The sequence below is a fragment of the Ptychodera flava genome, chromosome 16 (genome assembly GCF_041260155.1).
Source record: "Ptychodera flava strain L36383 chromosome 16, AS_Pfla_20210202, whole genome shotgun sequence".
Lineage (NCBI taxonomy): Eukaryota > Metazoa > Hemichordata > Enteropneusta > Ptychoderidae > Ptychodera > Ptychodera flava.
This window is the reverse complement of record NC_091943.1, coordinates 27,071,829-27,088,151: the sequence shown is the minus strand read 5'-3', so window position 1 is coordinate 27,088,151 and position 16,323 is coordinate 27,071,829. Positions and strand designations below refer to the sequence as shown.

Here is a 16,323-nt window from a genome sequence, read left to right as displayed (position 1 = left end):
TTACGTCACGAGTATTTTCCGAGCTGAACGAAGAAAAATATTAGGGAATAATATACTTATCACATGCACAAGCCAAGAATTCGTCATTTTTTGCAAAATAAAATAAGTTTTCCATGACGATTCCGCGTTTAAACTTTTGAACTACTTTAGGAATAATATCAGTACGCCGTGCACAAGTTGTCAATCATTTCCAGTCGTCCGTCGTGTGCGTTAGTGGTCACGTTCGTTCGTGTGTGGAGGAAATGACATTGACAGCTCTTGGTCTACACGTAGGCTATCTTCCGCAAAGTTATACTCTATTTCAAAGATAGCATAGTCCTAGAAATTTATCACAGACGAAGATACGCTATTTTTCGGGAACAAATATCGACTGAATCTCGACGGCGCGAACACTGTAAACGTCGCGCCTGACCCTGTTTGCACTGCGTACGGAACCAACGGTATACGGTATACGCGACCAGCTTCGAGTTCGTTGTTTCCGCAAATTATTCACTTAATTCCTTCGGAATATACAGGCGGTACACTCTTGTGTTTACATTGTTCGGATTAGTAATGTCGTAGTCTGTGAAAATATCGATTTCATTACATGACTTTTGATCGTGGGAGAAACATCGGCCGCCATGTTGTTTGTTTACATGTTTACGAGCACACCGAAGATCGACAAAAAAAAAAGGTCCGACGCACAAAAATTTATGACATAGACGCGGGTTGTCGTGACGTAGAACGACCAGAGAATAAATCCCGTATTTTTTGTTCGGAGACGACAAACTTGGCTTGTGCATGTGATAAAGATAAATACATAACTTGGTTTTTAGGCTAATTTGTTTGCCCAATAGACTCCCTTGTATTATGATTTGATATTTTTGGACGTAATACTATATCGGCCACATGTTGCCTTCTGATAGTTGAGCAATAAATGTGACCCTTCCTCAAAGGCACGCGTGAAATTCCATGGCCCTTCAAAAATGCTTGCGCAAAAACAATTGCGAACTACGGCCAAAAACACCGGCCTTCCCCCTGTAATTTCTGCCCAGTCCCTTAGCGGGGAATTTCAAATATATTGCAAGTCGGGAGGGGGGAGGCATTGAACGCCTTATGAGTTTATTTGGGCATTTGAAAAACTCAGACAACGTTTTTTTATTCTCACGCCCCCTCAACGATCGGGCTGAGAAAGGCGAGGCGGCGAGAGTTCACTTTAACCGACCAAAGGCTCAGAGTCTAGCGTCTACCTTAATGACATCCTCAATATGCGAATCTACAATGCATAATGTTTAAACTTAAAAGACATATTATACAATTTGTACCGGTAGATTTAGAGACGGTACACTTTTTAAAACTCTTGAAACTACGTGAACTCTTGCCTGATGGACGCTTGCTTTTCAGTAATCAAAGCTACTAATTTTTTTGCGAACCACGGTTTAGGGAGTCGACGCAAACGTTTTGTATGGCTTGATATTGCGGCCACTTACTTGTATGGAAGGATTGAAGGTCTGAGAATCGAAACACGAGCTAGTGAGTGGACACATTGTTCTCGTTTACTCCCTGTTACTGCCAATACTCAGGCTTTTTTGACCGATCAAGAAGGTTGAATCTGGAGTGACTGTTGCACCACAGTGGCTAAAAGTTTTCTTTCGGACCAACCACAGGCACTCCACAAAGCAACAGTACCGGTACATATGGTGTACCATTCACCAGGCAAATAAATTATTCTAGTCAGAGGTGATTATATGAAATACCATAACATAGTAAAGGCAAGTAAGCTGAAGACCTAAGACGGCATTTCTGTCGAAAAAAATAGAAGAACTTTGAAAAGAAAAGAAAACCTGTCGAAAAATTGCAATATCCGGACAGTGGAAAAATGCAGCAAAATTTTAAGAGCACTGTATTGCTCAAAATGTATATGTTCTGTCAAGATAAAATGTATTTGGTGTAAACATATTTGCATGCCATTGAGTGTTTATCTTGCTTCAGGACTTAAGACTCAAGGCTTTAAAGTTTAGTGTACTTTACAAATAGCATTTGTTGAAGGTTACAGAGTGTTTATATGAAGGGAGAGAGAGAGAGAGAGAGAGAGAGAGAGAGAGAGAGAGAGAGAGAGAGAGAGAGAGAGAGTAATTTTTCATCTTCTATCAATATTATTCTATTTTGTTTGCACTGGACACGTCTGAACAGAGATTTGTCTTCCTCAAACATCATTAAAGCATATTTCATTTCAATGTCTGCTACGATCAATTTTTCTGCGAAATTTCATATTACTTTCCCTATTTTTTATTCAAAGGAAGATTTTAAGCTTATAAGCTACTTAAACTGTCAAACCTGGGAACCTCGTTCTTTTAACGAATGACGCATTGTTTAAAATTATGTACAAGTGGTTTATTTTTTGAATGCATAATATCAGGATGACAATGATAGGCGATGTTTAGGACATAGTCTAACAGAAAGTGCCCAATGGACTACAGTTTAGTGCGTACAAAGTGCATCTGAAACTGCTCATGCCTTAAATTACCCGAGCTAATCAAAACGGATGTGTGTTTTGTTGCTCTTCAAGCTAATACCAAATGGCATGTGTTTTCTATTAAATACCTGACATCGAAGTATGCCCTGTCTACGTGCCAACAAACAGATGGCAGCCAAGCACACACGAGCCCTGAGCTACTGCAAAAGCCGGCGAGGTGACTGGTCATGTGTTTGAACACGTAGACGACGCAGTGTCCGTCACTCTCTACTCAGACCAAAAAAGAAAAGAAAAGTCGGAAACCGCAATTGGATAGAAGGACAGCTACTGGCAAAACTTTGAAACTTTGTGTTTCAGATTGGTACTACCATAACAATAAACCTGAATGCGGTGAATATCTGCACAAAGAATAGGATTGATATCGTTGCATTCAAAATAATAACCATATGTTCATTCAAATACATGTACATATCTGTGTATACTTACTTTCATGACGTGTGGGTGTAACGATGTATCCATACTTGTGTCAGCCAGCGCTACAATGTATCTGTCACTCCAGTTCCCCCAAATGGAATGACATCCCTTTATACGTAGAGTTAACTAGCTGAACAGTGGCTGCTAGTGGAGTGTGTAATGTCCAGTAAGCTTAGGTGTCTTAAGTAAAATTCTTTGTTTGCCGTCCAGAGCTGGTAGGTTTTCACAGAAAAATAAGAAACAAACCACAGTGTTAAACACTATTACAAATAAAAATATTATTTTTCCAAAGGCAACCAAATTAAACTTGAGCATGTGTTTTATACACTTTTGTTGTTTGCCTGTGTTTGTTTTTATCCGTGGCTGGCTGGTAGGCTTATAAAAAGTCCAAGGACGGAAAACAAAGAATTTTCTTTAAATGGCCTAAATATGACTTTTGTAGGACCTGATTTGTGAGAAAACTGACGATAGTGAAATCAAAACGTTGCTAGATTAATAACTACAGACTGTGTGACGTTATAGAAGTGCAAATGACGTTTGAAAATGTTACGTTTCGCTCTACTGTCAGTTCCCCCTAAATGTGCAACTTTTGACGAATAATATCTGATATCCACTGACAATACCCAGACTGGTCGTTATCACCTCTAATTACTAATGCCACTCATCAGTTTATAATATGCAAGACACGTCGACTTGTTTCGATGGGTTTCTGATTATCCTCGACAGTGTTGCCATGGCACCAGATCCATCCATACTAAAAGTGTGCAATAACGTCGGCATAAATCGCTGCGGCTGTCAGATTAGATTTTTCATTAAAATTTCTGTCGTCATCGATTGACGTCAACTTTGTCTTTCTGTCACTCTGGTAAAATGTGTTTAGTCACATTCTGGCCATATGTGAGTTTTAGGCTGCGTTTCCGGCATGTATGAAATTGGCAGGATAAGCTTTAAGCTTTCCCGTAGGGTAATTGATCAGTGCTACCAAAAGTCAAATTATGTTTGTCCATGTCCAAGGTAGATTTCAAGGTATGTGTAATAAAGCCTGCAACATGATCGCCATTGGATCTGAAGAGAATGGTGCGCTGTGTTGGCGATTTTGCCATTGAACTTACGATTTTCTTCTTTGCTTTAGCCTTCGATAAATTTACGCCAGTATTCCTAATTTGAATACATAAGAGCTGCACTGACATGTAGGGCAAGCCTGACATGCCAAAATAAATTGTGGACTTTGAAAATACTCTTTGAAGGGACTCAGTAGATGGTTGTACTGGTAGTTGATTGAGTGCATACATGTGTTGAGGTGTAACCGAGAAACAAATTGATTAACTTGACATTTTTATGGAAAACAATTATGGAAATAGTCAGTGTCTACAAGACTACTAATGCGACACCCAGTGAAGTTTTCCTTCCTGTGGAGAGTTTTCCTCGAGGGGCAGCAAAACTAGTAAGCGGAAGGGGGGAATTGTGGAATCGAAGGGAGGGTGGCAGTAGTTGAGAGCAGCTTCTATTTTCAATACGAAATTAACTTGTTCAAAAAACCCTAGGACTGTATATTTGTTTGTAAAACACCTCTTTGTAAATTTGCTCAAAACAGGTCACCTAGATGCCCCTGCATCCCTTATGTATCCAATAACACTCCAATGAGATGCATTTTCAGTGTGATTTGAAATGACAACCTACGGCATCTATTTACATATTAATGACGTCAGCGATCAAAACAAACTACTACTATTGTATGAGACGTGCATGAAAATATAATGGTTATCTCTATTGCAACAAGGGTCAACTGTCCGCAATTCCTGACTGGAAAGTCGCAAGAGCATTTGTAACAAAAAACCTCACATTAACCAAGATTAAATCGAAAATGTACATTTCTCTTTTTATCATTTGGCAATCAATTGAACAAATTCGGCAACCACGAATTAAGGACTAACACGTTAAAAGCGTATTCCACACTTTGCTTTGTAGGATAGGTTTTGGATGACAGAGCTGAGAGAGAGAGAGAGAGAGAGAGAGAGAGAGAGAGAGAGAGAGAGAGAGAGAGAGAGATTACCGTTTTCCTTTATAATTCATCGCACTTTTGAAGCGCATAAGCTACTCAAACTGTTTGTAATTTCATCTTTTTCAAAGAATGATGTATAACTCTGTACACACGGTTTATAATCTCATGCATTATTCCCGTGTTTACAATTCCGGTGATTTTATGATTTGTTTTCAAACAACGTGCTCCGTTGACCACAAATTTTCTTAATATCTATGTCTGGTGCGTACACATGCCTTCAGGACACTTCGTAGCCGAAATTACCAGAGCCAATCGAAAAAGCTCTTTGTTTTGTTGCTGTTTCAGCTTATAATCAAATTGCATGTCTTGGATCAAGGTATGCCCTGTCACACCTACTCACCACGGAGCAGATGGTAGCCACGCACGAAAGTGTCGAGCCGCTTAATAAGCGCTGCGACTAACCATGTGTTATCAGACAGAGACCGTACAGACTCCGTCACCCTCTACTCTGGCCAGAAAACAAGTGGGAAACCGCACTTCTCAACGAGGATAACTACTGCTAAAATCAGAGACGCATTGATAATTGTGCACAAGGTATTGAACATGTTATACTATACGTTTTTGATTCATAAATTGCATGCCTGTCTGCTATACAAGGCGGAATATTCTTCCATGAGAAAGACTTTCACGATCGCTACAATTTTGTTTGGGTCAAGATTCATGTGAACTGATTTTTTCATATGAGGTAGGGGAGTTTCCATCTTTTCGTTTTTGTAGAAATAGAAAGTTGCGTAGATTTCGATTTTCCTCTCAGAGATGACCTTGAAGACAGTGGCATTTTGTGAAGGAGTAACCTCTTGGGTTTATTTTCAGCAAAAAGTCATAACTTTTCACTCACGACGTGTGCATTGACATAACAGTCAATTTCAATGCCAAAAAGTTCGGGTTTTTTTGACAGTGAATGTATATGACTGTGACCACCGTACATTGAGAACCATACGTGAATGTGATCCATGACTCGCAAGTGATGTGATTTTAGTCCCAATAGACGAAGTCCGAGTGACTTATGATTTGGGTTGCGTGCGTCCGTCCACTGAGATTTCTCGGACATGACTAAGCCTATTCCTTTCAAACTTGGTACAGGGATAATTCACTATGGCATACATACGCGTCTTTGTATGTTTGCATGTAGCATGCATAATAAGTGATTTAAAAAGAGCTGTATTTCTAGAGAGACTGTATGCCAATTTTGATGAAACTTAGTACAGATGTTGGTCACTACAGAGCTCTAAGCACAAAGACATGTGTATGTCTGTATTGTGTCAATTAATTGACAATTTGCATATTTAATTTAATTTTTGCTAATTCAGGTGATATATCAAGAAATACTGACTCAAATTCGATGAAACTTAGAACAGATGTTGATATACCAGAACTGTAATAGTATGCAACGATGTTTAGCAATATCATGTCAAATAAAGCCCCACTAGCTGTATCTTTTAGCATTATTTTTATGATCATTTCACTTTCAAGCTAAAATAAGTTTGAGAGAATGTACTGATTTAGGTATGTGTATACACCTTTTATTAACTACCCGTGGGACTGTATATGCAACTTTGAACAAGATAAAGATAACACTCCCATTAAATGTTTGCCCGAACATTAAATCGCCGCCCCAGGTGAAAAGGCAAAATCATGGATACTGTGCATATCTGCACTGAAATCGTCACATAAACTGCACAGAGTAGCTAGTGCAATGTAATGCATAGGGGTGAATGTTTTCAAGTATGACATTGTGTGTTCTGTTTCCTTTGTGATATTAAAAATTTTTGAAAATGGCGTGAAATCAAAATGACCGTTAAAATTTGAATTTACTTGTAAGATGTTTCACAAAAGAATGGTTTCCTAATGCAGTAAAAGCCCATATCCCTTCAGAGGGTAGAATTCAGAGAAAACCAGGAGAGAATAGGAAGATAGTTTGAGGTCAACAAATTTCAAGAGTTACAGCTAGTGGGGCTTTAGTCGCTTATATATATATTTGATGAATTTCAGTAATTAAGGTGACATGCATGGAAATTCTACAGCAAACGTCATGAAACCTAGTACAGATGTTGATCTCTCAGTGCTGTATTTGAGTGCAAAGATATTTAGAAGTATACTTTAATCAACTGCTAATTTGCAAACTTGATGTATTTTCTTAATTAGGGTGATATGTGAAATATTTCAGGAAATTTGATGAAACTTAGTACAAATTTTGAGCACACAGTCCCAAAATAGTGTGCAAAGACATTTAGCAGTAAAATATGCTAATTGCTATTTTATGAACTTTCATATAATTAGTGTGATATGTCTAAACACACTGCAGCAAATTAGATGAAACTTGTTACAATTGTTGATCTTACAGTGTTGTAATAGCATGCAAAGACAATTGTCAGTCACATGTCAATTAATTGTTAATTTGTATATTTGATGAATTTTCATAATTAGGGTGATATGTCCAGAAATACTACATCAAATCTGATAAAACGTGGTACAGTTGTTGATCTCGCGAAAACATTTAGCACTATTTAAAAAGATAATTTTCATATAATGAATTTTCTATCAAATTTTAATGAAACTTGGTACAGATGTTGGGTTCACGTTGCTTAAACAGTGTGTAAAGACGTATATTAGTATCATGTTAAATAATATTTTATTTGCATATTTTATGAACTTTCCTGTTTAGTGTGATATGTCCAAAAATACTGCATCAAATTTAATGACACGTGGTACAGATGTTGTTGTTTTAGTGCTGTAATTGCGTGAAAAGACTCATGTCGATTAATTGCTAGTTTGAATATTAGTAAACTTTTGTATTAGAGTGATATGTCCAGAAATACTGCAGCGAATTGGATAAAACTTGGTACAAAACTTGATCTCACAGTACTGTAATAGAACGCAAACACATTAGCAATATCCTGTCAGTTAAGTGATGATTTTCATACTAAATGAATTGTTGTATTTATTGTGAATGTCCAGAAGCACTTCATCAAATGTTATACCTCTAAACAGGGAATAAATGTTTGCAATTCGCGATCTATATTCTGAATGACTGCACTAAATCTAAGGTCACTTGATACAGATGTTTAAACACATATTTAAAAGTCCACATAGGCATTTAGTATCATTTAGTATAGGCAGTATCAATAGTTGACTACAGTAAGTCTTTTCCGTTGAACATGGGGGCATTTTTACACTGCATTATTTCTTTTTTCGAAATACAAATTGAAGATATAGGGACCATATGTCTGCTTTTTCGCGTATTGAAAACAAATTTGATCTCTTTCTTTTTTCATTTCAACATATTAAATGGAATCATACCATATGCTGTTTAATCGTCCCGATGGCTTCTACAAGGCGCGCCCGCTATTGAGTTAATAATGCCACTCTAACGTTGCATTTTACTATAATCACAGTCTTCAGTGTAAAATATCATATCAGCTAATTAATCCATCTGTCGTTGTGTTTTGTCATTTCTTTCAGGGCAGAACAATATGATTAAATTGCTGGTGGCTGTTGTCATTGTTGTCGGTTTCTTGGAATTGGCAAGACCGGGTTAGTGTAGATTTCTACAACTGTTCGAATAAGCAATTATTCTGTAGGAAGGTTTCCCAACAATATCAATAGTGTATTGAAAATAACACATTCGGATTTTGAAGTGAAAATGTTGTTGCTGTGATCACTGCCGTGATTCAACGATCCATCAAGTTTATGGAAATCATTATTTTGTATAATAGGGCGAATATCGAACGGATATACAAATAGGTGCTTGCATGGATAATATCGGGATCAAATACAATTTGTTTAAAGCAAGACGCGCCTCAGAATTATGCTTAAACTTTTCCCCATGAAATTTTAAATTGATGGGGGTTACCGCACAAAACTTTTAACGACGAAAAATAAATTTACAGATATTTGAAATTTAAAATGATTGCTTATTATGTGTAAACACTTTTCAAAGGCTCCAAACACACAAGCAACAAACCAGAAAGGATAGCAAATATGTAAATGTCTTGGCATCCGAAAAATTTGTCCTCGGGGCGCGTGCGTTCAGTAGCCGTAAATCTGCTGAAAAGACGAAGAAAACAATATTGCAGACGTACCAGACGCAGACGATATCTAATTGGTACCACAAGACAAGAAGTGCAAACTCATCGTGATTTGTCTTCAACAGCAGCGGCACAATGCGGACCAGGAGAATTCCAATGTTACTCTGGTGACTGTATTCCGGAGAGTTACGTCTGTGATCAGTGGCCAGACTGTCCTGGAGATGAACAAGAGGACGAAGAGGGCTGCCCCATTGGTAAGTGAGAAAACAATGTTTGCAATCATAAGTACACAAAAATACCAAGGGAAAGAGCCATCTGACGCACAATTATTACACTTTTGACTATATCTTCGAGAATGAAAGACGTGCATTTTTTTATTGTTTTGCCATTCCATCATGCATTAACCTGGAGCAATATAAGTTGCACCTGTACTGCTGAACTTGAAACCATCGAAATATAAGTATTGATATTTTACGGTAAACGTCAAGCAATGGGCGTTCAGCATTAATATGTTTTTGTTGTGCGCGACCAACACAAAACTTTTTACAAGTTTAAAGAAATATTACCGGCGTTATCTTACGTTGACAATTCCTAGTTCACACCAGGCCATCTCAGAAATGTATGAGGCATTCCAAAATAACTGCAGTTGAGAATTCTAACAGGAGACAAACCAAACAGCTTTATTCGGGGTTATCAATGCTTTCACTTACATTAAAACGCATGTCTTTTTCTGAAGCTTGACTTGTCTTGTTACATGCTCCAGAAAAAAGGTTTGGAACGATAGTCATCATGCTAGTAGTCATTGTTGGCAAGAGATAGTTTCTTTTCAGCTCTCGCCAATTAAAATGCAATTGTTTACCCTTGTCGGTGCTAGCCACCAACAGTGGTATGTTCCGACAGAAAATTATGTGATAATAACGTAAGCCTAATACTACATGTCAGTACACGCGTCGTATCTTGGTAAGTATGTGGTGTAAATCAAAGGAATATGATGATATTTTTAAAGATAAATTTTCGACAAGATACCTCTATTCGGATTTTATAGACTGACATCGTGAAATAAGCTCGAATATTTTATACTATGTGCCGACAAAAATATTACAATTGCCTATATGTTGATAGAAACGTAATGAAATAGGTTTAATATGACCGGGCGATGCACTTTGCTTTTTTTCTTCGAGGACCCTGTCCATGGCCGAGCTTCCAGTGTGATAATGGTGTGTGTATCACAGGCTATTTCAGATGTGATGGATATAACCACTGCAAAAACGGCGAGGACGAGATATGTGGTAAGGTCAAACAAAAGCAAACGGACATGCCTCTTATGGACATGATACGTTTGCTGACGTATGATGGATACACCTCTTAAAACAACATTTGGTCAGACAATCTGTGTCATTCTTCCAAAACATTTTTCGGTCAAACAGCACACTAGAAAGGTTTCGCTTTACTATCAATTGTAGTGATATTTACATGCATTACAAGTCAAAAGATTGCTATGCCGGATGGCACTATAAAATATTATATAACGACGTAAGGGCAAAGTAAATTGATTGGTTCTTGCAAGCATGCCTTTCACATGTGAGGTAGATGGGTTGAAATATTTTCTACAACCTTTCAAATAATTTTGCCAAAATACAAAACAAAAATTGAAAACAAAGCTGTTCTATTTTACTCAGGGTTGAACATTACAAAAAAATTGAAAGGTGCAATACTATAATGTTTATGTTCAAAAGACAATATGAACTCTAATGAATATGAACACCTCTTTTGATGAAAAATACAAGTATCCGATTGCTATTGTTACAAGCTTTAAAGAAAAACGATTTGAAAAATAAAAACATAACGTAAACAACCTATGATCCTTCGCGAATGGATTACAGCGATGGAGCGTTTTCTCAGTTTACTGTGTCGAACGAAATGCAGGATTCCACAGATGTTTTCAAAGTTACGACCACCAGTGGTTTCTATCTACATCTGTACATATCTTTTAACGATTTCATATCTTGGTTCTCTCTCGCCTTAATCAAAAATCAAAACAGAACGTTAGAGTGGTTTCAAATTCTATTCACTTCACTTTCAAACCCTTGGAAATAACTTATTTTGACGAATAAATTTGTAATTTACTTGAGTTTGATTTATATAAGCCTTGTTCGTTTAATGTTCAAGGATAAATACCGAATTCCTAACCGGGTAAGTATACGCTCTATGGGTTTATATATTTATTTTGTTCAGGAAACATTGTGGGTAATTTATCCGTAATCATCAATGTTTATTCTGAATGTAATGTGTACAAAAGAATCTTTTCTGTGTTGCTTCTTTATTATAGGACCACGATGCTATGAATGTTTCAATTGGGACACTCGTAAGGAATGGCACACTATTAAGAAACATTGGCCATATTTCTGTAACTATGAGGGCAAATACGAGAAAGAACCATGTGAACTCACGGTAAATATTTCAGGCATCATCTTTCTTTTCCACAAACTGTGGCCAATTTAAGCCTTCTTGCTAGTTTTCTAAGGTGTGTTTTCTCCCAAAATGTTTTAAAAATAGAAGGTATAAAGCACTGGACGGAAATTACAAGGGGATAGGACCGGTATATTTTCAGGGTTGGTCGCTATTTTCGTGCAAGCATTTTTGAAGGGTCGGGGAATTTCATGCATGCCTTTGGGGGAGGTTTCATCATTTTTTTGCGCAACTATAATAAGGCAATATATGGTCGATACAGTGTTTCACCAAAAAAAATCATTCGTAATACATTGGAATATATTCTTCCCTACAAAACAAGCTATATTTGTACGTTTTCGTATGTTTGATAAATGTACTTTCCTTGAAGTGAGAGGGAAAACGTACATATGTGTACAATAAATTTCATTTTTGGATCACATTTAAAAAAATGTTGATTCACTCTATACATGGAAAAGTACGAGAAAACTATGAACATTATTTTACAATATAAAACTGGCAATATCTGTGCATTTATAGATGACTACTTGTTGATATAAATCTCCTTGGTACGAATAGGGTGGGTACAGGTACATATGGGTACAAGAAATTTGAATTTGGAATTTTAACTGAAATATTGATTCACTGTACATTGTAGTCTATGAGGAAAAACTATGATCATTTTTTTCCAATACAAAACTAGCTAAATCTGTGTATTTATAGACACTTAATAATTGATATTGACACTTGATCAGACAAATGTGTTTACCAGTACATATGTGTGCAACAAATTTGAATTTGAAATTTCACCGAAATGTTGATTCACTATATGAGGAAAAACTATTAAGATTTCTTTACAATACAAAACTGGCTAAATCTGTGTATTATGGACACTTGATAATTGATGTTAATGTACTTGATTAGACTAGGTAGGTTACAAGTGCATGCGTTTGCAAGAACTTTTCACCGAAATGTTGATTCACTTGTCATTGTAGTGAATGAGGAAACTGAATATTTGTTTCCAATACAAACTTGCTAAATCATTTCTAGAGGGTCTATGACTAAATCTGTGCTTTTATATATGTTTGACAATTGATATAAATGTACGTTATGAGAACAGGGTGTTTGAAAGAGCAGATGTGAACAACAAATATGATATTGGAATTTCAACCTAGTGATGATTTATGAAAGTTAAAAAGTATTCTTTGAAAGTTCAAAGATCAAATACGAAATGATACGTCAATCTGATATTATTGATACATACTTTGGCACGCAGGGGGGTTCACTGTTTATGTGCCTGGAAATTTTGGAGGTCACTTTTTTCCTGCAAACGTAACATTTTGTGAGGGTCACTATTTCATTTTGAAAAACACCTTAAAGTTAAACATCATGTGTGGAGTGAAGCCTGATGTAAATTACATAATGCTTAATAAATGTTTTTGCGCAAGACTAGTTGCCAAATTTGGCAAGAATCCGCTAGCCTCTATATCCCAGGAAGAAAGTAACTTTGTTTGATCACAGTTGGGCAGCAAATTGGCGTCGCGCGAAAGAACGATTTGAGAAAGAGTTTAAGCATGCGCACTAGATATGTTTATTAAGAACTCAAATGTTCACCCTTTACACTTTCAAGCACCTGTATCTTACTTGTATGCTCGTTTCACTAGATACAAAAAATTCAATGACACGCATGGATCTTAGTGACTATGTCAATTTCTTCACTTACTGTAATTATGCTAACCATGTGTATTATTAAATTCTGTAAATATTTGCATTAAGGTAGTATACGCCTCGATAGTGAAAGACTTAAACTTTTGCTCTAACTTTTCTTAAGTTATCTTTCACTTATCTTGATTTTGAAAGAGAATGTCAAAATCAAGAATGAATAATCGGGGGTTACCCAGCAAATTTTTCTACTAGAGAAACAAAACAAAAAACACCAAGATTTACTGGTATTTTAAATTCAAAATGGTCACCATCCCTGTGTTTACTTCATTGAGAAAATTAAAATTTCGAATTCCGATAAACTAAGCAGGTCAAAAAGTTTTTTACAAAATAGCTTTAAATTGAACGCCCACAAGTGGTATATCAGAAAATAATTTATAAAAGTTTGATAGTCTGAATATTTGTAACCGAGGCGCGTTCTTAATTAAAATAAACTACTATTGCTGTATTTTTTCAGAAAGAGCAAGTGGAGCATCTAAATGCTCATACAAGATAAAACAGTTGACAAAAGAGAATAATTCCGAAAAACTTCTTGTGTCAAAGAGGGAATAGAAGAGGGAGATAAATCTTTTCTCTGCAACCAATGTTGATCATAGTGATGAAATAGATAGGATTCACTGTTATCTTTCAATTAATAAAATCCTCAATTAAATAAATAAACAGTAAAACGATGATAGAATACTTATCCAGCTGGGATGAGCAGAGGCGAACTTCCCCTCTTAACTTTGGCACTTTAGGGCATTGTGGGTGTACATCAAATACCCTCCATGCATACAGTCGAAACAACTAAATGGTTCTTATTCCATTGTCATGTCTGGAATCATGTTGGTGATGTTTACATCACAATATGCAAAATGATGGCCTCAAGAATAATATTTATGACCATTCCTTTTCTTCGCTTTTACATTTGTGTGTCAATCGTCCGCTTACGCGTCCGTCTGTTGCTGAGTGGTTATGTGACTATGTCTCTGTTTCTCATCTTGTCGTCTCCCTAGGATTCATGTGTAACCCGTTTGAAACAGCGCAGGAACGGCAAAGTGAAGGTAACACTTGCCTGTATGAAGGCGAAGGTGAGGCATTCAAGTTGTGTTTTTAAGCAATTACCGTGATTGAGAACAAATATCCCCATCTTTGCTTAAGTTCCAGAACAATGCTAATATTGACATTTAATGCTCCTATTTAGATATGAATAAGCACAGTGTAAGTTTGTTTCTAGAGAATATATTCCCGAGAATATATGCAAACAGGAAGTTTGTAAAAATTGCTGAGAAGATTAGTGGGACCCAGACAACTGCACTCAAAAGACAAACCCTAATTTAATTTAAAGGGGAGTTTTAACATGTATAGTAATTTTTTCTTCAAAGATCTACTCTCATGCGCCTTATTTTTGTTCTCTCTACAAGTAGCGTAAAGATTATTGACGTATGTTGAGCTTATAAGTGTTTTTCAAGTCATTGAACACTGATAAAGGGTGTTCAAAATCGAATTCAACAGGTGCAATAAATCTAAGGATGCCTATTATGGAAAAAGCTTCCATGAAATCCGTGATTATATTTTTATTGAAATTATTACAGAGGTGTAGTAAATTGATGAAGAAGAACAGCCCAGGCTGCTATGAAACTCCTATACAGGTTGATGGGGAGAACGGATGTACGTTCTGCTGCAAAGATGACTACTGCAATTATTATCCGGACAAGAAAAGTGTTACTGCTGTTCAGTAAATTTCTACAGCTTGTAGCAACGTCAAACTACCAGGAAAAAAGGAGATACTCTTTCCTAGTTATTTCCTGATACCTGGAGATATAAAAATTACTAATAAAACCAACACGGCGGCTTCATTTAGCAACTGACTTACCTGTGTTTGTTTGTTTGTATGTATGTATGTACGTATGTATGTATGTATGTATGTATGTATGTATGTATGTATGTATGTATGTATGTATGTATGTATGTATGTATGTATGTATGTATGTATGTATGTATGTATGTATGTATGTATGTATGTATGTATGTATGTATGTACGTATGTATGTAGGCCTATGTATGTATGTATGTATGCATGTATGTATGTATGTCTCAACCTACATGTACGTACGTGTGTATCAATGCATGTATTTGTCGGAGCAAATGCATTTCTCACTTTCCTGGACACTGGGAGTGCGGGATCGACGGTGTGGGAAAAATCGATCCCACACTCTCAGAAATCGTCCCACACTCTGTATACATGCGCATACACTAAAGGGGTATATTACAAGAGCTCTAATTGGATAATAAAGGGCCTTTCGCTTTACATGTAAAATATTATCCAATGGCGCGATGAGTAGCATACGGACCGGAACTACAAAGTGAGCAGGTCCTAGTGCAGTAGTGGCGGACGACAGCGATGTCACGATTTTGAATGATGTTGTACGTTGTTGGTGACAAATTCACAAAAGACGGTCGAATTTTCCAAATCACTAGGGAACATAGACCATTTGGAACGTATCGCCAGTTCTTTTTGATGGATATCTCTACCGGCGCCGAAGTAGAAGTATCGGCAGTGAAACTCGCCACGGAGTTCGTGCATGAGGCTTCACCTGCTGTAGGCCTACCAGTTGCTGTACCGTCGTCGACTCCGAGCTCTAGATTTGCTGCATTGTGCTCAAATGACATTGACCAATTCGTAGTGGATCAGCAGAACAGTGAAACAGTACGGAAGACTAAATATCATGTAACACTATTCAAACAGTACTTGCAAGAAGTAGACGAACATCGCGAAATTGCCGATATTCCGCCGCATGAGCTCGACCCGCTAGTCGGAAATTTCCTATGTGTTGTTCGTAAGGAGGATGGAACGGAGTACGAACCGTCTTACCTACGGGGATGTTGTCTAGTTTAGAAAGACATCTACGTTTAGCCAAGTATGAAGCATCGTTGGTGACAAGTTTGGATTTTTTTTTCTACTCGAGAAAAACTGAAAGCAAAACAGAAAAACCTAAGGAAACACGGTAAGGGAAACCTACCACATAAAGCCGATACTCTCACTGACGACGATGTAAATAAGTTGTATGCGGACAGACAACTAGGCGCCCACTCGCCCAAATCAGTCATTAATACACTCTGGTTGAACAATATGTTGCACTTTTGATTGAGGG

The 16,323-nt window shown here is 37.0% G+C and overlaps 1 protein-coding gene across 1 annotated transcript; it reads left to right on the top strand.

Moving 5' to 3' along the window:
- Positions 1 to 5,365: 5,365 nt before the first annotated feature.
- Positions 5,366 to 15,009, top strand: LOC139114998 (very low-density lipoprotein receptor-like). Its single transcript, XM_070676907.1, has 7 exons — positions 5,366 to 5,525; positions 8,454 to 8,525; positions 9,145 to 9,273; positions 10,201 to 10,308; positions 11,349 to 11,470; positions 14,185 to 14,259; positions 14,764 to 15,009. Exons 2-7 carry the CDS (start codon positions 8,465 to 8,467, stop codon positions 14,908 to 14,910), a joined length of 642 nt encoding a protein of 213 aa, XP_070533008.1. The 5' UTR covers positions 5,366 to 5,525; positions 8,454 to 8,464; the 3' UTR covers positions 14,911 to 15,009.
- The last annotated feature ends 1,314 nt before the right edge of the window (positions 15,010 to 16,323 follow it).

Bases quoted from the DNA above. Each gene is read 5' to 3' on its own strand.
- LOC139114998 (XM_070676907.1), top strand. From the start codon at position 8,465: ATGATTAAATTGCTGGTGGCTGTTGTCATTGTTGTCGGTTTCTTGGAA. The intron at 9,274-10,200 runs GTAAGTGAGAAA...TTTTTCTTCGAG, and splicing joins CGAAGAGGGCTGCCCCATTG to GACCCTGTCCATGGCCGAGC. The intron at 11,471-14,184 runs GTAAATATTTCA...TCGTCTCCCTAG, and splicing joins AAGAACCATGTGAACTCACG to GATTCATGTGTAACCCGTTT.